Source organism: Python bivittatus, unplaced genomic scaffold, assembly GCF_059951505.1.
Source record: "Python bivittatus isolate LINGU-HERP-01145 unplaced genomic scaffold, Pbiv_v1 ctg000700_np1212, whole genome shotgun sequence".
NCBI lineage: Eukaryota > Metazoa > Chordata > Lepidosauria > Squamata > Pythonidae > Python > Python bivittatus.
The window spans coordinates 36940014-36964080 of NW_028277098.1; the positions used below are offsets into that span (position 1 = coordinate 36940014).

The 24067-nt window shown below is 37.2% G+C and overlaps 1 protein-coding gene across 1 annotated transcript; it reads left to right on the forward strand.

Annotated features, from left to right (window-relative positions):
* The first annotated feature begins 6409 nt into the window (after window positions 1-6409).
* Window positions 6410-22114, forward strand: DEPDC1 (DEP domain containing 1). The gene is made up of 12 exons (XM_015888983.3): window positions 6410-6541; window positions 7245-7510; window positions 7968-8118; window positions 10316-10425; window positions 11712-11842; window positions 12431-12478; window positions 12914-13054; window positions 13441-14301; window positions 15116-15288; window positions 16311-16484; window positions 17902-18087; window positions 20605-22114. Exons 1-12 carry the CDS (start codon window positions 6494-6496, stop codon window positions 20743-20745), a joined length of 2430 nt encoding a protein of 809 aa, XP_015744469.1. The 5' UTR covers window positions 6410-6493; the 3' UTR covers window positions 20746-22114.
* Window positions 22115-24067: the final 1953 nt, after the last annotated feature.

The window sequence follows — 24067 nt, forward strand, 5'->3', positions numbered from 1 at the left end:
TCTGCCATAATAAAGCCACATTCTGCAGGATTTCTAATTGTGTGTGTATGTCATATGTTTCTTCTCTCTCTGGCCACTCCTGTTTGCAAATATATAGTCTATATTCTGTTGGCATGGATGGATACATGACAAGATATAGCAGTTAGCTGGAGCAGGATTAGGGAGACCAACATTTCAAGTCCACCTCCAGCCTGGAAGCTTTCTGGGTGATCTTGGGCCAGTCACTATTTCTCCATCCAGCCACTACACAGGATTGTTACTGTAAAGATAAAATTGGAGAAGAAAGGGTACTATGAGTTCCTGCAGCAAAAGCAGGACATAGATCTAACAAATAAGTTTCCTTCCAAATGTATGCTAGAGTTTAAAAGTTTTTTTTACCTTTTTAACCCAACACAAACGGCCAAATTAATTCTGTAATTGAGGGTACTTACAAAGGCACAAAAGCAGTTTTGAGAAGAAATAATACATACATACATACACACACATCCCTCTAGAGAACACATACATAAGAATTAATAGCCCCATAAAAACTGATCATGCTGAGTGGGAGAGATCATTCTTACATGATGAGAAGAAAACAACCTGATGGCAAACCTGTCTGTTGCCAAAACAAGATGGAAAGCAGGCCTCCTGCCCCTAAGAGAGGGCCAGCCATTCTCCTGCTAAAAAGTACTAACGTAGTACTGTTTATCTGTTTATGATAACATCCACTATTCTTTAAAAAAATATTTCCCTGTAGTCATCAGGTTTTATTGCAAATTCACCAGCGCATATGAAAATAAAAACACCTGCATAAAAAGAAATTATAACTTTTACATGAAAATGTAATATGTTCCTTTCTAAAGTTGGTTATATATCCCAGCAGTATAATAAATGTACATTTATTAAAAAATAGTGGATAATGGTTGGGAAGGCTAATATGCTAATTTTAAATTCATCTTGAAATTAATTTGAATATTTAATTTCCAATAGGCAATGCAGTGAATTTAATCTCCTTTGGAGTAATCATTTTACATATTTTATTTCTTAATTTCCAGAACTTAATGTTCTGGAAATTAAGTTACAACAACTTGCTTCACCAATAAGATAAATTAGAGTATCAGCATTCAATTTTATTTCCAATTATATAACGCAAAATCTAAAACACATAAATGAATAAAAAATTCCATAAATAAGGACCAAAAAAAAAACAAAAACCCCTTGGTGGAGTATACAAATAATAGGAAACATTTTACCTTCTAACTTTTGTTATTTATGACCATGCTGATTCTTGTTTAAAGAAAAAGCTAGATCTTGCACTCAATTTAATATTCAATACATAATATATATTATTATATATCATGTTTAATGTTTGTCTCTTGATTTTGCTTATGAACCACAACACACAGCATGTCTGTAAAATTAAGGCCAACTTCCTTATTGAAGGTTATTTGAGAAATTACTGTCTTTTTATCAAACAAATATACTCTGAATTCATGAGGTATTATCTTTCTCTTTCAACATAGTTAAATTTCTTCCTAAATACATACATTTATACTCTTAAAATTACTGCCTTTCAGGTAAGCAATGGTATACAGAATGTAGAAAAAAATAAGAAATAGTAAGCCAAAGAAATTAAAGGCATGAGATAAGAAAAAGGAAAGGAAACATAGTTAAAACCTCTTACTATACCTATTAATATTTTTTATTCTTGCACACTATTTTTGCTTCTATTATATTCGTATAGCACTTTATTCATTGCCTTTTGTTTTTTAAACTTCTCACTTCTTTTTTCCTATGGATATCATCAACTCTATCCCCCCATGACTTCCCCAGTCTACCACATCCCGTTCATCCGGTCACTCTTCCTTTATATATTTGTTTTGCAATTTGATCCTCTTTTATTCTCTCTATATGACCAAACCATCTCACCATCCTTCTTTTATACTATTCTCTTGCTTTTATATTCAATCCATGTTCATTCATGTATTTGAGATGGGTGGCTATATAAATTGAATAAATAAGTTCCCATAATTTCATTTTACTTTTATGTTTCTCCCAACAGATCCAACCCTCAGTTCCAAAAAGCAAAGTAGGCAGAAGCACACTCTTAAACACACCCTTTTTACATCTTTTGACAAACATTCATTCATTTCTTGCAGCGGACCATACACTACATTTCTCCTTCTTTAGAAGGCATTTAGCAGATGGGCATAGACTACAGATAGTCTTCTCACACCTTGTTGATGCCTCCTTAATTCAAACATATTTTTTTCTGGGTTGGTGCAAACCCAGGAAAAGACAGAGTTTCTTAGAAAGGTAAGGCAAATAAAGGTATTTATTTGATAATAAATGAGTAAGATAAATAAATTGAACATGAATGTCAGAAGAATTCAAATATGTTGTGATAAATGCACTTAGAATTTTGCCTTATGGTTTATTTTTAGTCTGTGCTCTGAATCATTCACTGGGTATGTACTTCATTCTAAGATCTTAATATCTGGGAGTGCAATGTGTGAACCTGCACATTGAGGTATCACAATGGATGTCTAAGCAATTGTGTGAACCCTGCCAACTGTGGTTTATTCATAAACCACAGTTAAACCATGGGTTAGCATCATATCAGTCCCAACCTCCCACAAGAGGAGCTGTGTAAGAACATTATTCAAACAAGCACAAACACACTGCAACAACCCAGAACAGCAGAAAAAGGAAACAGACCACCTGTACATCTCCAACAAAATGGATATCCATGCAACTTTATCAAAAACTGACTGACCACTCAACCTACTACAACACAACCTACACAAGCTATGAAAAGGATAACACTGCCATACATCAGAAATGTCTCAGAAACTACCAACAGACTACTACAACCACTTGGCATCTCTATAGTACACAAACTAACTAAAGCCCTCCAAAACATCTTAAGCAAACCAAAAGACTCAGTAACCCAAGAAGAAAAAACAGGAGACATCTACAGCATACAGTGTAAGGACTGTAACAACCACTATGTAGGACAGATAGGCAGAAGGCCAGCAGAGCACATCCATGAACATCAACTAGCAGTCAGAAGACACGATGAAAATTCCTTAATCTCACAACACATGGACAAACTTAACCATAGTTTCAGCTGGGAAACTGTCAGCATCTTAGGCCAAGCTAAATCCAGAAATGTGAGGGAATTCCTGGAAGCTTGGTATTCAGACAAGGCAGCCATCAACAGGCACACAGAGATAAACAACATCTACACACTATTCAGAAGAGACAATAAAAAGGAAAACAAAAGACCAGAACATCTCACCAGCAGTCATCACCCAGATAAGCAGAGATTAACACCAAGATTATCACCAGACATACAATCAGCAGTAAACAATACCCTAATCAAGGAACTACCAGAAGGAAAAAATAAAACAAAACAAAACCCACACCCACACCCACACCCACACCCACACTCACACTGGCAGGGCATGCCACTATATAAACAGAGAGAAAACCCCATTCCATTCTAGCACTGAAGATGTTACCTAGCCGGGTAACAAAACATTTGCAATAACAAAACATTTGCAAGAAAACAAGCAAGCTCGAGGACTCCACAATTCAACCCTGAGCTACACATATTCTCTTTTATTGATATCAGTCCCAAACTGGGGTGGTAGAATGGGCTCTGTTTCAGTGTGGAGAGTGGTGGCCAATCTGTCAGGTGTCAAGGGAATGCTGAATGGTGATGCAGAAGCAGCTCAGAGGTGGTCTGTGTGATGGCCACTCAGATTCAGAAAAGTCTGAGATGGAGGAATCTACTCAGGATGCCTCAGACAAATACCAGCCTCAGGGGGAGCCTACCAATCAGGCATCCGAGGCTGACATGATTGAGGAACATTCAAGGCAGATGGAGGTAGCAGAAGATGAGGGGCTGGATTCAGGACCTCCTCCCAGCCCTAGAGCATGTAGGGCTCCACACAGAGCAGAAAAGAGGAGTTCTATGAGATTTTTTGCATGGCAAGGGCGTTCCTGCCCTTGATTATTTGCACTTGGTGGAGGCTCCATTTAAGAGCCACTACTGCCCAGTTCTCTGTTAGGAAAAACTGCTCTGCTTGCCAAAACTCTGTGCCTTTGCCTTCTGAATCTGTTGCCTGTGGAAAATCTGTTCCTTGGAACCCAGATCAGATAATGCCGTTTCGATTCCTGGAATATTGGACTGTGACCTGACTACACATCTGCCTCCCACTTTGGACTGTGCCCATTTGGAATGCTTTCCAGGCGAGATCTTTAAGGATTTGAACTTTGTTGGTCTGTGCGTGCTGTTAACTGAAATCTATGTAAAGCTCCTTGAACTAATCCTGAGTATGTGGGTATCTGGCCTGGGACAGGACAGTCTGCAGATGGGCCTAGTGTGGTATACAGAGGTATCTTGGAGTTAGAAGGGCTCGAGGACTTGGGGGAGGGATGGCAGAGAATAGGAGGTTTGGCTGATAGGTGACAAAGGGCAGATAGTAATATCTCAGCTTTGATGGGCAGTAGGAGGTCCAGTGGGAGATTCAGTGGGAGACAGGGCCAGCTGCTCTTGGGGAAGATGCACTTAATACCATGTACTAATTTCATCCTTGAGCCCCCTGGGCTCACCCTAATGCTGCTCATCAGATCCTCAGTGGCTCTAGACTCCAGCTGTACTACTAAATGGCAGGTTAGTCTGTAATAAGGCCTCCCTCATCCAGGTTCTTATTACAGAGAAGGTCAAGTTGGTATGTGTAAAGAAGAGGTGGAGGGCACAAAGGAGGGATACTCTTTTCTTCAAGATATGCCCACCTGTGTTTCATGTGTGGCATCAGTTGTGGCCTCAAGGTAAAGGTGGTGGTGCGGTACTGTCATGCAGGAAACTCTGGTGGCAGGAAACTCAAAAAGGGGTGAGGTAGGGGTACATTTTAGCCCCCCTTCTTTTTAATGTATATAGTAATTCAATAATCTAGCTCTCTCCGTTCTCTCTCTCTCATACACACAGACACACACACACCAGTATTAGCAAACTGGTGTGCAGACTTTATATACAGACTATGTTGTAATCATGTTGTCTCCCAGGTGGAAATGAGAAGGGCACTGAGGGCATTGGACTCTTTCTACCTAGAAGAGAAACTTGTAATAAACCTTCAGAAAATTCAAGTTTAATATTTGCACAAAACTGCCATAAAACTCATGATTTATGGGATTTCAATCAAGTAGATATGCATTTATAAACATCCTGCAGTGCTGTTTCAGGCCTCACTGTTCTGGAAAAAACACTTTTATCTGACTAGTGCTACTCAGCATAGCTCCTCAGGTATCCTTAGATTCTACCATTCTAAGGGAGCACACTTCATCCCTGCAGCTTGCAAGGTCCTTTCTCAGGTTTTCTGTGATGTCCAAGCTTGTATTTTTACAAAGGTTGACATCCTTGAAGCTGTTTCATATGGGTTTATTAGAGTTATTTTTCAGTTCCCACATATATTAAGAATACTGCATTACATTTAGAAATGGGCTTGGTCTCTATGGGTGCTAGATTGTAGAACAACATTTTAACTCTGGCTAAAGTTGATTTTCTCCCTAGTGACTTTTGCCCCACTAGTGCTCATCCCTTGCTGTGGTTATGGAGCCATAATTGCTCAGAAGGTCCCTTGACACTATACTGGTGTAGACTTTCATGGCCAGTATGTATTGGGCAGTGCTGGACTTCAGGGTTTAGTCCATTATGTCTAGACCACGGTCACTAAACCCTGAGGCCCAACACTCCCTTGACACTCTTCAACCTCTCCAATGCACTCTAGAATCTGCTAACACCCTGTATAAAAATGCCACTTACTTTTTTCAAGGCCTGAATGCAAATATGAATATGCAGATTTATGTAAATGAGGGGTTGTGGAAATCAGGGTTCCAGCTTCACCAAAGGTGCTAAAACTCCTTGCACTGCCTCTGGGGTTGCTCTTAAATTTTTGCGATTTCTGGCCACTTTTTTTCCCCTTGCCCCCTCAGGCTAGGTTTGCAGCACAAGCTCACTCAGTTATCCAAACCACTATTTAGCCAACTGAATGGGCTTCCACAGCATATTGAATCGTCAACTAACCATAGCGGCCAGCTGCAGAGAAGCACCCAAGGTAAAACGAGCGGCTGCTTTGTGGTTCAGAGTGGCACGTGAATACAGTAACTAGGTTTAAACCCGTCCCACGAGTCGGCCTACAAACTGCCGAGGATTTCACCCCATGTATCCCATTACACAGGGAAGTGAAGAAATCACAACTTCTCCTCCACCCCCAGAATTGCTTCCACCTTCCGCGGCCCGCAGAAGAGAAGCCGTGTTCGTCACACCTCCGGTCTGCGAGCACGCGCACCTGGCTTCCGCCTTCTGGGTCACGCGACTCCTCACTCCGCCAATCAGAAACTGCGGAACGCAGTTCAAACCGCCAGGCAGCAGTTGCTCGGCGTGGACGTTTTCCTGGTCTTCGTTGGTCATTCTGCTTGTTGGCTGCGCTATGCTGTAGTGACAATGGAGAATCGGGTGGTCTCCCCGGGACCTTACCGCGCCACCAAGCTGGTAAAAAAATGAAAGAAAAGAAAAAGCGGGGAGGGGGCTTTCTGGCGGGCGAGATCGCACTGAAGTTGATTGACTTCCCGGATTTTCCTTCCCTAATTATTTCTATCCAAATAACGTTTTATGTATGTGTGGCACCTGTCTTTGCGTGCAAATACACCATTAACACATTTGCTTGTTGTACAGTGCAGTCCACGAAAGCTTAAAAACTGTCATCCTGATACACGGATTAACCTGGAAGGTACTGCGAGTGTGTGTGTTGTTAACGTTTTAATTCCCGTTGGTATAGGCTGTAACCGTTCAGTGACAGGAGCGTCGCTGGATGGTGATGAGGCAAATCTCTGTTAAAGAACCAGGATTCAGCCGAGTTTATTTTGTCCACCTTGAGATTCCACGTTTTACAGCATTTCTAAATGGTCATGTGGATGAACCCTCAGATGCTCGTTAATGCTCTTTAACTTGCTCTGATGTAGTAACAAGAAGGGGTATTTTTTTCTACAGTTTCACCGGACCTTAGAGCTAAAGTGAAGATTTTGCTCTGTATTGGTAAAGCCTTGGTTGCAGCACAAGAGTGTCAAATATGTTAAAACTACTATTTTGTCAGAAAATTGTGGTTGACAAGATAAAGATCACTGTATGTACTTTTTGACTATATGTACTTTATTTCTCTCTCTCCGTTTGCAATTTCATTTCTCTTGACTTATAGTGGAATGAAGTTACTAAATATTTTCGGGCACAAATGCCACAAAAGAAACACAGACAACACTTCAAAAAATATGGAAATTGCTTTACTGCAGCCGAAGCAATCGACTGGCTTCATGAATTACTCAGGAATAATTCTAATTTTGGTCCAGAAGTTACTAGGCAGCAAACCGTTCAGCTGTTAAGGAAATTTCTTAAAAATCATGTGATTGAGGACATAAAAGGAAGATGGGGTTCAGAAAATCTGGATGACAATCATAACTTGTACAGGTAATTTACAGAATTATTGACAGAAATAATATCTGGTAAAAATATCAGATATATTGAATATAAATGACTGGTTTCCCTATTTTGTGGTTTGCTGTAACAGAAGCATAAATACATTTTACCCTTAAATAGAATATGGAATTTCAAATCATTTGTTCCATAAGATCAAATGTAGTTGCCTAATATAATAGGTGCTTTGTTTGTGCCAAGAGTGTTATATCCCGTAAAATGCCACAATAATCTCTACTATAGTACCAAAAAGTAACAGATATGCCTATTTTCTTAATGAAAATTATTTATTTGGTGTATTGAAAATGTTTGCTCTTTTCTAAATGCTTTTTAATCTTCAAATAGGGCTATTAGATCTAGGTTGTAAAAGGATACACTCTTCAAGTGACTTCATTAAAACTGAATTAAATTACTACATTGAAATGTTGACTTTTTCTGTGTCAAATTATAGGTTTCCTTCAGCTTCTCCTGTTAAAATTTTGCCACGTCGATATCCATTGAAAGAAACCCCAGATAATGTGCCTAAAAAAACAGAAAGTATGTTTAAATTACCACAGTACTCCAAGAGACTGCCTAAAAAACATGACTTTCAGGAATGTCAGGTAATATATTATTGACTAGTTGTGTCTTCAGTTTCATGCATACACACCTGGGACTGAGCCTCATTGAGATGACTTGCTTGTTGCATTGCCTATTCTATGGAGTATTATTCCCCTCAGGTTTGGATGGTCCCAACCTTCAGTAAGGCCCTGAAAACATGGTGGCTCAGGATGAACCTATCAAGAATGAACTATTTCTGAAAGATCTATGTAATAATTGATCTTGATTAGGCTCTTGTTCCTTTTTTTTGCCAACCAAAGGTGAGATTTGCACCCCAATCAATCATGTCTGGCTTGGTTGGTTTGTTTGCCTGTTTTGGTAATATTCAACTGAAATCTCTTGCTCTGAATAGAAATCCATTATTTCTTGTCTTGTTCTTTGGGATGATAGAAAACAGGTCTTGGCTTTCTGTGTGGCATCTTTTCAAGTCCTTGAATATGTCCTCATGGTCTTCTCAGTGTGGAACCTACTCAGATCTTTCAGTCTCTCTTCATGGGGCTTTGTTCCTTGTCCTCTGATCATCTCTGATCTAACTGGCACAAATTAAGTGAGGTGATTACTTCTTGTGATTTGGAAACTATATTTCTCTTGAAATTGACTAAAACTGCATTTGCTTTTTCTATAGCCTTCATCACACTCCTGACTCATAATCAGTTTGTAATCATTTTATTATGCCAAGATCTTTTTCACAAGTTCTATTGCCAGGCCAGGTATCTTATTCTAAATCTGTGCATAGATTTCTTTTTCCAACAGGCTGGTTTTCATTGTGTCTCCTGACTGCTAGTTGGTGTTCATGGATGCACTCTGCTAGTCTTCTGCCTGTCTGTCCTACATAGTGGCTGTTACAGTCCTTACACTGTATGTTGTAAATGACTCCTGTTTTTTTTTTCTTCTTGGGCTACTGAGTCTTTTGGTTTACTTAAGATGTTTTGGAGGCTTTAGTTGACTTGTGTGCTACAGTGATTCCGTGTGGCTGTAATAGTCTGCTGGTTGTTTCTGAGATGTTTTTGATGTACGGCACTGTTATCCTTTTCATAATTTGTGTTGGTTGTGCTGTAGTGGTCAGGCACTTTTTGATAAGACACGAGCAAAGCTCTTAATCTCACAACACATGGACAGACTTAACCACAGTTTCAACTGGGAAACTGTGAGCATCCTAGACCAAGCCAAATCCAAAAACACTGGGGAATTTCTGGAAGCTTGGCATTTAGACAAATCAGCCATCAATAGACACATCAAATAATCCATATTTACAAACCATTCAAAAGAGACAATAAAAAGCTAAGAAGGAAACAGAAACACCAGAACACATCCCCTCCAGCAGCCAATACCAAGATAAGCAGGGATTAACACCAGACAAACAATCAAGCAGACAACAATATCCTAATCAAGGAATGACCAAGGAGAAAACCTCACCCCCACCAGCCCTGGCAGGGCAAGCTACTGTATATAAACAGGGAGAAAACTCCACATTCACTAGCACTGACGATGTTACCTAGTTGGGTAATGAAATCTCTGCAAGTAAACAACTAAGTTCAGAGAACACCAAGAACTCCACAGTTCAACTTTGAGCTACATATACATATTACAACTCTGATCAGAGTGAAAGCTCAGATGCTGTTGAAATAACCCATTAACTGGGATATCCCAGAGGAAAGAGTTAATGATGTACACGTGCCAGTCCCTACTAAAATCAGAATTCAACTGGTAAAGGTTTTCTGTGTTATTGTCTTGTCCTAATTATTGGAGATCATGAAATGAGAAATAACTTGCTTGGTGAACATCTGCATATTTCTTATTTTATAACTTAATAACTTTGGCAACAATTGTTTTTAAAAATTATGTACAATATTTTCATAGTTCCTGCTGCTGTGCACGAAGAATGGGTTTTGAGCCATTTAGAGTCATATAAGGTTGCTATTTGTTTTACATAAAGTACACATTACTTTTCTGCTAAAAAGATGGCAAGTAATGATAGATTTTCCACTTTCTGAGATTTACTGCTGTGTTTTGAAATAAATATTGTAAAGGTCATCTGGTTGATAAGCAAGTGCCACTATGACTACTAGCAGTCTCCTGCTAGCTTCCAGATTACTTGGGACAAGAAAAAAATGGATTGTAACTAGATAGCTATTCTTTCCTGAATCTTGAATAAAAGTCTCACACTTTTATGACATGCTTGTAATTACATTTTTGCAGAACAACAAAGAAAATGTGAAATGTGAAAAGGATAAAAAGTGGGTTACAAGTGGCAGGCAAATAACTCAAGCGGATATAGAAGAAGTTTGGCGAAATGTTGTTATGATACAGTGAGTAACAGATGTGTTTCCTTTATCCCTAAATTTTAGATATGAGGATAAAATAATTAATTTCTGGGGAAAGATTATTCTGGTGTCCCAGTGATCTTTCAAAAACAATACCCTTCAAAGCCTTTTTTTTTTTAAAGATTTTTTTATCCCACCTTTATTATTTTTATAAATAACTCAGGGCAGTGAATATACCTAATACTCCTTCCTCCTCCTATTTTCTCCACAACAACAATCCTGTGAGGTGAGTTGGGCTGAGAGAGAGTGACTGACCCAGACTCACCCAGCCAGCTTTCATGCCTAAGGCGGAATTAGAACTCAGTCCCCTGGTTTCTAGCCTGGTGCCTCAGCCACTAGACAAACTGGCTGTCTTCCATTTTATCGTTTTATCGATATGTAAACTTATTTTATGTTATATGCACTTGCACTGCCACAATATTTTGAAAAGTAAAATTATGCAAACTTACATACCAAACTGATGAAAAAAACTTGCATTTCTAAATATCACTTCTACTGTATCATAAAAAGTTCATTTATTTTAATTACTTCAATGACTAAGTATGATAAAGGAAATATTTCATCTATAGAGGAAGTTGTATTGTCCATGCAGAACTTCATCAAATTGCTGCTAGACTTAAAATGACAGTTTCTTTCAGCATTTTTCTTGTGTGATCTCACTAATAATCTGATTCATTGGCCCTAGGATGCTTTAGGTAATACAGGGAAATTTATATGTGCAAAACTTGTTCCAGGAATGGAGCATTCTGTGAAACACAGGAATGTTATGTTTTTCTTCCAGACCACACCAATCCAGCCTTTCTAGATTATCAGTTTTACAGAAGTACATCTTCCAGAATTGAAAGTAGTTTGTGATATTTCAGCCTTGCAAACAACTTCCTGTCTGAGAAGATTTACTTGGAGAAAACTATTCACTTGTTTCCAAAACAGATGGATCACCATAGTTTGTTATTCCCCTGAATGTTCCATAATCAGAATAATAAATTTTGCACATCTCTAGAATTTTGGACTAGTCCTTTTAATGCAAGCTAAGAAGGAGATAATTCTGCTGTATTAAATGTTATTTAACTCTTTTTGTCACCCCATGATTAAGTCAGCATGGTATATAATTTAGCTCGTAGACAGTGCCATGTAAAATATAATTTTTATTATTTCTGGGTTGCCTGAAGCAAGATATGTTGAATTTTCACAAATTCAAATTCAAATTGAGAACTTTTGAAAGAGATTTGTTAAGTTTCTGAGTTGATTACATTTTTTTTTCCTCTTCGTAGTTTGCAAACTATTTTAGGTATACCATCTTTAGAACACATCTTGCAACCAGAACAAGTAATTCCTTCCTACATAATATATAACATGACTAATACAAGTAAACATGGAGTTGTTCTTCTACAAGATAAATCAGGCAAGTCCTATAATGTAATTTTTAAAGTGTTTCGGTTCTTTCCAACTTAAACATGAGCAAATTGTGATATAATATTTTTGTATTTGGGGATGTAACAATTGTATTAAATCTAACAACTGGATCTGCACACATTTAATGGAAAACTACAATGTCTTTAGCACTCTAGATAAATATATTGTAGCATTTTGGTTTAATAATAGATAGTTTTAGCTGAAATGCAGTCTAAAATTAGTAATCAAAATTTTAAAAGTTGACATATTAAGTGTGTGCCATTTCTCAATTTACTATTTGAAATATTAAACATTTACTATTTGAAGTATTAAAAATAAACCAGTGTTGGGACTGGGAAAGGTATAGTCAGATTCCCATTCAGTCACAAAAAGAGTTGCCATGAGTGATAAGGCTCAGCATGATTATACCTATACAGTAATTATGACATTTAAAGTGAGGTGCTTTCTAAGTGTTTTTCTCTGTGTATTGTTGTATTCCTTGGATGAATGATGAAATACAAATAGAACAAATATGTTTAACTAGCTTGGTTATGAAAATAAGAGCTGGTAAATCTTTTTTCTCCCCCATTTCTTGCAGAAGATTTCCCTCACTGGGTATTGTCAGCTATGAAGTGTTTGGCAAACTGTAAGTTAGACATATATTAGGAAAATGCAATGCAAAAAAATTAAACAATGGGAATGCTATACTTGTAGGTTCTATTCAATTATTTTGTTCTAAGTGTCATAGTATCTGAATTTAGAAGACAAATGTGAGATAAGAATAAAGACAAAATGCTAATAAAAAAAGAATACAGATCCACAATATACAGAACAATGGGGAAACGTGCATCAAAAATAGAGAATGAACCTGTTCTTTATAATGGCAATTCTTAACATTGTCTTGCTGTATCATGCATAAATAGATAAAGTCTTATATCCAGTAGTATCCAGTTTAGTTTCATATATTTCATCTGACAAATTGTTAATGTAGGATGTTAGAAAAGCAATGCTATGCTATTCCTGGTTCTTGAAATATCATGGAAATCAGTGTTGTTGAGATTTATTTCCTTTTGCATTTTAGGGCCTAGATGTAATGACATGAGTCAGCCAACATACATGGGTTTTGAGCGAGATGTATTCAAAACAGTTGCTGACTATTTTCTCAGTCTCCCTGAACCTTTGCTTACTTTTCGGTACTATGAATTATTTGTGAAGATCTTAGGTATGTACCCATTCAGATCAGGGTGATACAGAATCCTGGTTTACAGTTGAGATGACCTAAGATACCATGAGTATGTATACTAGTTTTGGAAAGAAGTATGTCTAGTTTCATAGAAGAAGTAATCAATTATAAAGTGTGATTACTATATGTAATAACAATCTTAGCTTTTGTGCAGACTGCTAATCATAATATGATTTGTTATGTGTACTCAGTCTTGCATATGTGACCTATCCTTTGCATGTATGTTTCTGAATACCTTCTGACTGAACATATAGTCTTTCAGCACCACTAACTTTTAAATATTAATCTCTATTTTAATTTTTCTGATTATATCGCTTGTGCTTCTAAATTGCCTGCATTTGAATTTGTATTTCATTTTCTGATAGTTTTGTGTGGCTACATCACAATCCCAAACAGATCCAGTGGAAAATTTGGTATCCAGAATGATTTGGTATTTTCAAAACCTTCTCATTTAAACTCGTTCAAGTCAACTGAATGTCTTCTGTTAAGTTTGCTTCATCGTGACGCTGACAAAGAGGATGAATCTGAGACTTCTGATAAAGGTTCTAAAAGGCATACAAATGAAATGGGATGCAGTATGAATTTTCAGCACTCTAACATGACTTGTAAAGGTGGCGCTATTCATGTACAAAAAGGTGGCAGTTGTCAGAATCTTTCACAGCTGAAAAATGAACATACTCTGCCTCTGAAGCTTAAGACAAGATGTCACTCTTTGGAGGGAATTGCAGATACAACCTCAAGCAAATGTAGTAAAGATGGATTTAAACAATTTTCTCAAGCTGGAATTCATATGGTGCCGTTGACAAGTAATGAGAACAAACTGTTGTGCTTTGAGAATAAGCCAGTCTCCTCACTGGATCTTTGTTCGGATAACATTAGTGAAAAACAAACTCATGGCTTCAGGGGAGTTTCTGCATCAAGTTTTCCTGGCCAAGAGCAATCCAGTGCTAACCACAAATCAAAACAACTTTGCCGGTCTCAAAGTTTATGTGGAATTAGAAACTCCAGTTGGTGTGGCATACATGCTCCAGTTGCAGAGATTACAGTGAAACCACATCCAGTAAACCTTGGTCCCAAAAGTCAAAGCACTACCAGAATGGCTGTTAAAATAGGAAGTAAATCTGTGGGTTCTGATATGGCTATCAATAAAAGATTCCACAAAAGTACAACACAGCTTTCAGAATACATGTTTTCTCCCAGCTCCTTTACGCTGCCTGGCACATCACGTAAGATTGCTTTGTGGAGCATGTTTGTGTGCATTTGTACTAACTAGCTTGCTTTTCTGCTTTTTTTTTTTAAGGGGGGTGTTTTTGCCAATCCCAGTATTTTAAGTGACTTAATAGTTCCAACAAGATTTGTCAAGAGACTCTTTAGCCTGTGAGGTTAAATAATTTTTAAGCTAATACTATCAGCTCTGCAAGCATCAGTATTTTCCAGAGTGCATGATAATGCAAAATGTATGTTTTCTTGTTCATGCTGGTATTTCTATAACTCAAGATTATATCAAGTAACTTAGATTTAACTTAAATCTTTTGCATTGTGACTTTAAATGACTAATCACTTAGCAGACAGTAGGAGAGGCAGTGTGCTGTAGTGGTTAAAGTGTTGGACCAGGACTGGGGAGACCTAATTTCAAGTGCAGCCTCAGCTGTGGAAAATCACAGGATAATTTTGGGTCAGTGACTCTTTCAACCCAATCTACTTCACAGGATTGTTGTGAGGATAAAATTAAGGGAGATCCCCATGTAAATTATCTTATGCTTCTGGAGAAAAGCCTAGGCCAGTGTTTCTCAACCTTGGCCACTTTAAGATGGGTGGACTTCAATTCCCAGAATTCCCCAGCCAGCCAGGCTGGCTGGGGAATTCTGGGAGTTGAAGTCCACCCATCTTAAAGTGGCCAAGGTTGAGAAACACTGGCCTAGATTATCTAGCAAATAAATAATAACATGCGCATTAGTCAGACTTTACTTGCATTAAAGTTAATTTTAATTTCTAGAAAAGTTGCAAAAATAATGCCTCTCTGATTTAATAATTTTCTAGATTTGTTGCAACCTCATTTAGAAAGAGTTGCTATTGAAGCACTGCAGATTTGCTGCCTATTGCTTCCACCACCAAATCGCAGAAAACTTCAACTCTTAATGCGTATGATCTCTCGGATGAGTGAAAATGTTGATATGCCACGACTTCATGATGCAGTAGGCACCAGAACTTTGGTAGGATTGCTTCCCATAATGTTGTTGTTGTTTTTTAAGCAGGTATTCTAGTTGCATCATTGACAAGTGGATTCATATTTAAAAATCTTCCTTTCTGCTCTGTCTTGTATGTCTGATCACCTGCCAGTATTTTAATAGCCTTGTATGGGTTGGCAGAGGAGGGTCTGAGAATTTAATTGTTCTACGGTTAAATTTAAGGAAATAAAAATAAGGCCTGCAGTCCTATCTTGCTTGGTTTTCTCATTCCAAAAGTGGCCACTCAGACCAGATGTCTTTAGGAGGCCTGAAAGAGGGTGGGCCAGCAATAGGCTTCTCCTACTATTGTCCTCCAGCAGCTGGCTCTGATTCTGAAGATTGAAGGTAGCCTTTGAGACTAGTCATGATACCATATTCCATGCTCAGAATCTTTTTTGAACCAGTCCAAGGTGGTGCCTTCACGCCTTGTGATAGAAAGGTTTATAGATAAACAGCTTCTATAATAGGTATGAGTGAAGAGAAGGGAGATCTCTAGCCACATACAATTTCAGTTGTGGATACAGAAGAGAGGGGAATCGTTCCACCTGTCCTCCACCAGTCTGTTTACTTACCTGCATGCAACTCTATGCTTTTTCCTGCATGTAATTCCTTGTTGCTTGTAACCTCCAAGTAGGCACTGAAAATGCAAAATTGGATGTAATGCAGCCCCCCAAATCCTGGAGTGAAACTTTAGAGATACTTCAAAATTTGCCATCCAATGTTAATGTTTAATAGAAAGAGATACTTATTAAATATATGGGGATAAATCATACAAGCAATATTGAATGTAATGCAATTTTAATTTAATGCAAATTTAAGTCTTGTGTTGCCGTATCCTGTCCTAGCACTTGCATGTGGGTTTTTTGTTTTGTCTTTTGTTTTGTTTGTTTTTTGCATACTCGAAACCAAATATGATCTTCAGCCCCAAAACTGTTACAAACCTCTGCTGTACGAGAAAGTTATTTCAATACCTGGTGATTCATAATTGCATGTTTAAATGCTTCCAGATGATACAGACGTTTTCTCGTTGTATACTGTGCTGTAAAGAAGTGGATCTGGATGAGTGGCTTGCCATAAGATTCGTTTCCTTTCTAATGGATCACCAACAGGAGATTTTAGGAATCCCAACATATTTACAAGTTGCAGTACAAGACCACATAGAAACATTAAGAACTACTCAGGTGAGGAAAATGATTAAGTGATGTCTATTAATCTTTAAATAGAACTTCTTTTGAATCAGATATTTATATAAATAATTTGCTTTTTTGACAGCCATGGTCTTGGAATTGTTTCTTCAAACTTGTCTTACCATTACTGCTACTTTCCAGATTTAAATAAAATACTGTGCATTGATGTATGGCTCACATTCTATAGCCCATGTTATAAATTCCCCTATAATAACCCTTTGATCTAAATAAATTACTGTATGCATGATTTATCTGGTCAGACATTTGTATTATTTTCCATAGCCAGTTTGCAGGGTAATGCAGGAAGAGTGAACTGCCGTGCATTGCTGTCTTGAATTCTTGAACCATTTCAATACAAAAAATTCATAGGATCACAGTAATCTGCATCCAGATCATCAAGGTTCAGATAAACCATATGACACTGTGCACTTAATAGGTATAAAGAATGTTTTATCTGAGTATAAACAATTATTAAATGTATAGTAATGCTATAGACTGATAGAATTCACTTATAATTTAGCTCCTCGTAAAGATTTTGTGGAAAATTTTTTGTTATCTTTTACTCATGATTTTGTTTGGTCTTCAATAAATTCTGTGGACCTCTGAGTCTGTTTATGAGTAGGAATCAGAACCAAGGTTTTCAGTTTTCTGTAACTTTAACTAAAGCACACTCAGTTGTACACAGCAGTCCAGTGACTCATAATTGGGCCCCATGAACTGTTCAGAGGCTATCTCAAAAGCATAGGAGTTTTTGAAATTTTACTTAGTTGCTTCTCTGAACCTACAGTGACCCCTGTATATGAGATTATACTCTTTATTTCACACTGAAGATAATATCTTAAGTCTTAGATTTCTCCTTTTAAAAATAGTACGTAGCAAACAAGGATCAAACAAGAATGCCTTATCCTTACTTGCAAAGTGTGACCTAGTATGGAAGTCAGAAAGATTTCATTAAATGTAAATGTTTAAAATATACTTAGATACTGGAATGAAGTCATCTCCTCTGAAGTACTTTTTTGATATTCCAGTTGATATTGATACTCCAACTTTTTACTTATATCATCAGGGGTATTTAATGAAGTTGCATTTGTGCACATTAGTGAATTAAAGGCTAAGGATCGCAACTACAGGTTCCTATATCAAAATAAAATTCTTCTAGTTGTGGAATTCATTTCATATTATTATTTTCTTCGGTATCTTATTCTCCTGGGGTGTTTCAGCTGCTGTAAGTGTATTTGTATTATCCCCATATTAAAATTAACTGAGAGGATTCTGGCTTATCAAAAGGCTTCTCGCTGGGCACTATTTTAGATCTCAGATGGGAGCTTCAGAATTGAAGTTCTTGCTGCTAGCCAGAGCTGGTGTTGATGTCCATTTGTTAAAATGCCTTTTTGGTTTTGCTTGCTTGCAGATGGAATGTCTTGAAGAAGAACTGAGCACCATATTTCCAAGTTACTCCTATTGCATGAGGATTACATCTCAGGAATTTGATGAACAAAAGTTTTCTATTTCTCAGGCAGCAGTTGCTGAGCTTTTGGAAAATATTATTAAGGATAGGCATTTATCTCTGAAAGAGAAGAAGAAAAAACTTAAGCAGGTAACGCAACCGGTGAACTGTTTAGATATCACTACTCAACAAGAAGGCCTCGAGTAATTTGTGGAGGTTTTATTTTCTTTTTGACAGATCTGGATAAGAAAACCATTTGTCTGGAAATAAATGTGTTCTGTGGGAAACATGGGTCCGCATCCCTTTAGCTAGGTTATTTTTTAAAGCTTTCTACAGCCCCACTTTATGTTGCCGCTCTAGCTCCTGTGGTGCAAAGACTTAGGCTGCAATAGCAAAAGTGGTTTCTTAAGAATCTTTACCATTTGTCAAGAATAACAACTTGGACCTAAACTGTTGCTTTAGTTTTGCTATTATACTGGATGTGAAGGATTTCCAATATCTGCCCTCCCCTGCTAGAACCTTCAACAAGCTATTATACTGGGCCAGGGTTGTACCTCTGTTAAAGATATGAGATGATGTCAGTTCAGTTAAGGGTGGTAAAATTGTTGCTCCTCTCCTTTTATATCTTCTTGCATGAGTGCAACACTCAGGAATTTTCTGGTGTGGCAGGATAACAGTTCCTATTCCAGCCCAAACAAGTTGTGTTGAAAGCCATGATGGGTGAGCATGGCATCCTCTTTTGCAGAGCTGGAACCCTTGAAAATGATATATAGAATCAGACTAAATGGTAGGGCATTTTGCAAACTAGATTTGCTGCCACTTTGTGTTATGTTAGGTTGATAATAGGAACAGACAACCCATGGCATTCCAGATATTGTTTAATTAACTATCACTCCCAGCATCTCACCACAGGCAGTGCTTCCTAAATGGCAAATTATAATTCAGCAGCTATTTGGAGTGCCACAGGTTGCCTGTTTTTACTATAGACTAAGAGCAAATCTGCATGAGAGATTAGGAAAATGTTCTTTGCTCTTGCATAACAAATTCCCTTAAATTCAGCATGTACTAGGTTGTTACATTGTGTTTTGCAGCTAGCATCTTTGATATTATTAATATTCTTAAAATGAATATATTATGAAAACTTGCATATGATACTAGATAATTGTTTTCTGAATATTTACTTGGTTTATTCAAGTTCACCTGACACAGTTTATTGTAATCTGCTTTGTGGTAAAGTAGAACAATTATGGCAGAGCTTAATACAGAGAGAAATTTCTCAGAACAAATTGCTGCCTGGAATTATACTTGTCCTAGGATGTATTAAACAAGTCTCATGACTCAAGTCTGGCTCTAAATTAGCAGTTTAAGTCACTGCATTGAAGTTACTGTTCTTTATTTTTTCCTCTTACATTCTTTCTGAAGCTTCCAAATAGTTGAAGAGACTTGAGGTTATTCTATTTAAATTAGCAAAAAGCTCGATACCAGTATTTTATAACACAATTAGACTTTAAAATCTGACATCTGTTAGAGCTATGTTTATGTTATGTATATGTATATATGTTATGTCTAGCTGTTTTCCCAACCTGATATCTTCTAAATATGGTAGATTACAACTTGCAAGATTCCCAATTAGTGTGACTGTTGGACATACAGGTAGTCCCCAAGTTAAGAATGCCCAGTTTACAGATGACCCATAGTTAAGAACACAACCTACTGTAGCAAAATTGGAGTTAAATACACAATGGTTGGAGTTCATTACACAATACTACTTATACAGTATTATACAATAATACTGTTCCAGCTTACTTACAAATTTGACTTAAGGACAGACCTTGTGAACAGAACTTGTTCTTAAACTGGGGACTATCTGTACTTGCTGGGAATTGCACTCTCTCTAAAGGGCAGCAGGGTAGGCAAGGCTGCATTCCTCAATGCATGTGTTTTTTTTAGGAGTTAAAAGAGGAACAGCAATTTGTCCTGTATTCTCACATGAATACATTAGTATTCACAATCATGAAACATACCTGCTGTTATGTAATTTTACATGTAAAGAGACATAAGTGAAAGATCCTCTATAACTTATTAGGTATGATAGAAAGGTCATGACCAACCATTGTTTCTATTCCAAGTGCTAGCAGAAACCCACCCACCACCCCCCGGTCTCTATCTGGTCTTTGGCTACATTTTTTATTTAGAGATGCTTGAATAAGAATTTACTGGCTGCTGAGAAAAGACCCAGCAGTACAATGTTTACAAATGCCCAATACTTTCTGATTCCAGTTGTCTAGTTGTGTCTGGTTTCTCAGCTGGAAAGCCATTGCAAATCCTATATCTGTTTTGACACAGAATGGTTAGTAAAGATGGGGATCAAGAGCTATATGTAAACAATGTGTCCTTTTAAATAATTCATTCTTTAACCTTGGAAACAGGTAAAGATGTAGACCCATAAAAGATCAGATACTTCTAGCAACATGATTTTGTATGTAGGTACATATTCAGAAATAGAAATAACCTTCCAAGTTTATATTGAACATTTAAAGGTAGTTGTGACTTAGGAGTAATATTTGCAGGAATTATTAGTTGATTTGGCTAGAAAAATATTTTTTGCACAGGGTAACCCAGTTTTTGAAAAAATTCATATTGGTGTTTTACTGTTTTGATTTACAGTTCCAGAAGGAATATCCACAGATTTATCAGAACAGATTTCCAACCTCAGAGAGTGAAGCCATTTTGTTTGATGACAAGCCTACAATTAAACAGCCGATGCTCAGCTTGCGAAAGTCAAAGTATTTTAGCATGAAAAGTTAATCTATACCTCACTTGTCTATTTATGAAGAGACTTTTTTTTTAAATGAACATTAGAAATATTTCAGTATGCGCATATATGCAAGTACAGATTTTATTAAATGTGCTTAGCTGAAGAATTTCTTCATGAATCCTGAAGACTGTATTTTATAAGCATTGTTTACAAAGCAACCCCCAAAATTGTAAATAGTTCCTTTTTTTAATGAACAGAGCTGAATGAGATACAGATGAAGAGCATATTAAATACACCAACAGCAAAAAAGAAAGAAGGGTAGCAGTAGCATTTATAAAAACAGCATGTGCTGTAACTCTTTGCACTGTTTTTGAAAGGAACATACTGTATTCTGGATACCACAATATTGTCTTAATATTGATCTTGTGTGTGTGTGTGTTAATGCTAAGTTAAATAACACAGCTGAGAACAGGAAGCATGGAACATCACCATAAAGATAGTGATTGTAAGCCTGATTTTTATTGAACCCTTTATTAGAAAAAAGAACTCTATTGCTTATAAAGCCATAAAGGAGTAATTCATTCATTGTTTCTAATAGTTTGAAATGGTAACTAATGGTCTCCTGTTTTCTGTATGTGCTCACATCTTTCAGTTATGCTTAAGTTAGTTATGGTTCACTTTTCATGTTGCTCTCAATGAGACTCATACATAGCTAATTTTATTTGGACTCAATAGCATGTTCCTTAGTAGAATTAGATTGCCCAGATTCTCTTCCCCACCATACTCCTGTTTGTGTTTTCTTTCTAAGGATTTTCTGTTTCTAATATATATTTGCAAATATCTGATTTATAAAAATCTCTCAGAAGGTTGTTTGAAGAAACTTGTCTAATTCCTGGTAACTCAGTTATATCTTGTATAGAATGTTTTATAAAATGCATTACTGTACACACCCAGAACTGAATTTTAAATGGAAGAACTTAAAGGACATTGTTTCATTCCCTTTCTATGTACCACTGTGTACCACCACATTATATTATGGGCACTTTCTGATGTAAACAAACTTTTCCAGTGAGTTGCGGGTATTTTCCTGAAAGGAGCAGCTATATTATATTCTGTTTTCTAACTATGAGGGATAAAGAAGGGACCTCATCTGGTGGAAAAAGTATTTTATTTTTATTTTATTTATTAAATATATATGACCACCCATGTCACACAAGGTGACTCTGGGTGGCGTACAATAAAGCTAACAGTTAAAACAGTATGCAAACACCAATTAAAACAAATATAAATAAAAAGGTGACAAATGGAAACATATCAGAATATTGTTCATGATGCATCCAATGCATTTTAATTATCAAATTAAAATGTTTTAACCACCTCATGTTAGTTGAGCAGGCTAAGTAAGGAGGAACATTTAGCAGATATGGGTTAAGTAGCTGAATAGTTGCTAAATTTTGCATAGTATTTTTATGAATGGAATAAAAACCACAAATTACATTTAGATGTTTTAAATATGAATTATATATTTATTTAATAAATTTCTAGCAAGATGTTGTGCTGGTAACAGCAGATCAGATCTGATGTCTGTAAATAGCTTACTGACTGGCTGGTCAAAGCAATATATAAGCATTTAGCCTTGCCACTCATGGCTAAGATTTCATTGACTTTAAGTCACAGTGCAGTAGCACCAAGGAAGCTAAATGTTTTGCTCCTTTGACTTGTTTAACTCCATGTTTACATCAGTTTTTTATTTCTTCAAGTACTGGCTGTGGGTACATTCATAGGTCAGCCTTCCTCCCAGACCCTAGCCAAGGCCAGCTAACTGGGTTTTCTGATTTGATGTTGAAGTAACATTTTCCATTTTTTCGCAGCAGAAGTCTATGTAAAATTTGTGTGGTTTCAGCAGCAATTGAGGTGGGGATACAGTTGGGCTGGGATCTGTCCTGCTCCTACTGGCTGCTTGCAGTTGTTGTGGACATACCCATTCCTCTCCATCACCACTGACCTTTCTCCACAGCCATTTTGGTTTGTGCCGCTGGATTGATATGACACCAGCAGCCAAACCATATTGCTAAAGAAAGTGATAGACCAGGACCTCTTTAAAAGCAACCTGTCTTTCAGACCTGTGTACAGGTAGTCCTTGTTTAGTAACTGCCTTGTTAAGTGACCATTCACAAATACAACAATAGCAAACAGCAGTAAAAAAAAATCATATTCCAACCAATGCGCACACCCAAATTTCTGCACCTGACAACCCATGCCGGAGTGTAATACTGGCGCTGCATGAGAACTTTATCTAAATGAGACAGCAGCACCAACAATCTGCAGTGTATATCAGTCACATGGTTCACTTAGCAACCATTTTGGCGGAACTAATTGCAGTTGCTAAATGAGGGCTACCTATATACACTAATGCCCAAGCAGTTACTCGGCCTCCAATGCCCTAGAAGAAGACCTGCCTGTTGGGGTTGCTATTGTCAGACTTCCCTCCTTGTGGTCGAGACTGAAAAGTTAATCAAACAACAATTTAGGAGATCTGATTACTTTATTAGAAGAAAGATGATTATTAAAACAAGAATTCCAGCAAGTACCTTACTTTCAAAGGAGACGGCTTTAGGCAATTCATGGTGGCAAAACACTTGTCTTATTTCTTCCTGCTTTTTTGATACAAAGGATTGGAAGTTTACCTCTTTAGTGAAAGCAAGTTGCTCTGCATCTTTTCACTGCTTAGGTAATTGCTATATTTTTTGTGCTTGGAACTCTATAGCAATAGAGCAAATGATGCCAGTAATTTGTGCCACCACCTAACCTGGAGAAACGTCCATCGAATCAGCAGTCTGGATGTGCCCTCACACTCTCACTCGCCAGGTTCTTGACCATCCTCACCTACACTCCTCTCTCATATTCCACAATATCTTACTCAATTTTTATTTGTCTTCTATGAAATTTCTTTTGAACTTTTTTTTTAATATAATACCCTTTTTTGCTTTCAGCCTACTTTTGCCTTTAAGCTTCTCTCCACCTCTTCTTTCTTTAGGCTCCTCTTTTTCCTTCTATTACCTAACTTGGATCCTTCCTTCAACCTTCTAGCTCATGGGCTTTTAACATTCCTCTTTCTAATACAATCTCTGTTGCCCTTGTGGAGGTTTAGAATCCCTAGCCAAACTCAGAATGTTCCCCTTTCCTCAGAAAATGGACTGCTGTTACTCAGAGAACAAAGCAGCTCTTGTACAAGTCCTCCAATCAAGATGCTTCACTGCCACATGTACAATAGCAATTATTTTTTTATTCCTGAATTCAAGAATCTCTTGTTCTGACCCAGAACTAAAAGTGAAATTGGAATAATGAAGGTGATTATAAAGACTAATTTAT

Excerpts from the sequence above, each read along its gene's own strand:
- DEPDC1 (XM_015888983.3), top strand. The coding sequence starts at position 6,494 with ATGGAGAATCGGGTGGTCTCCCCGGGACCTTACCGCGCCACCAAGCTG. Across the intron at positions 7,511-7,967 it reads GACAATCATAACTTGTACAG|GTTTCCTTCAGCTTCTCCTG; the intron begins GTAATTTACAGA and ends GTCAAATTATAG. Across the intron at positions 8,119-10,315 it reads ATGACTTTCAGGAATGTCAG|AACAACAAAGAAAATGTGAA; the intron begins GTAATATATTAT and ends ACATTTTTGCAG.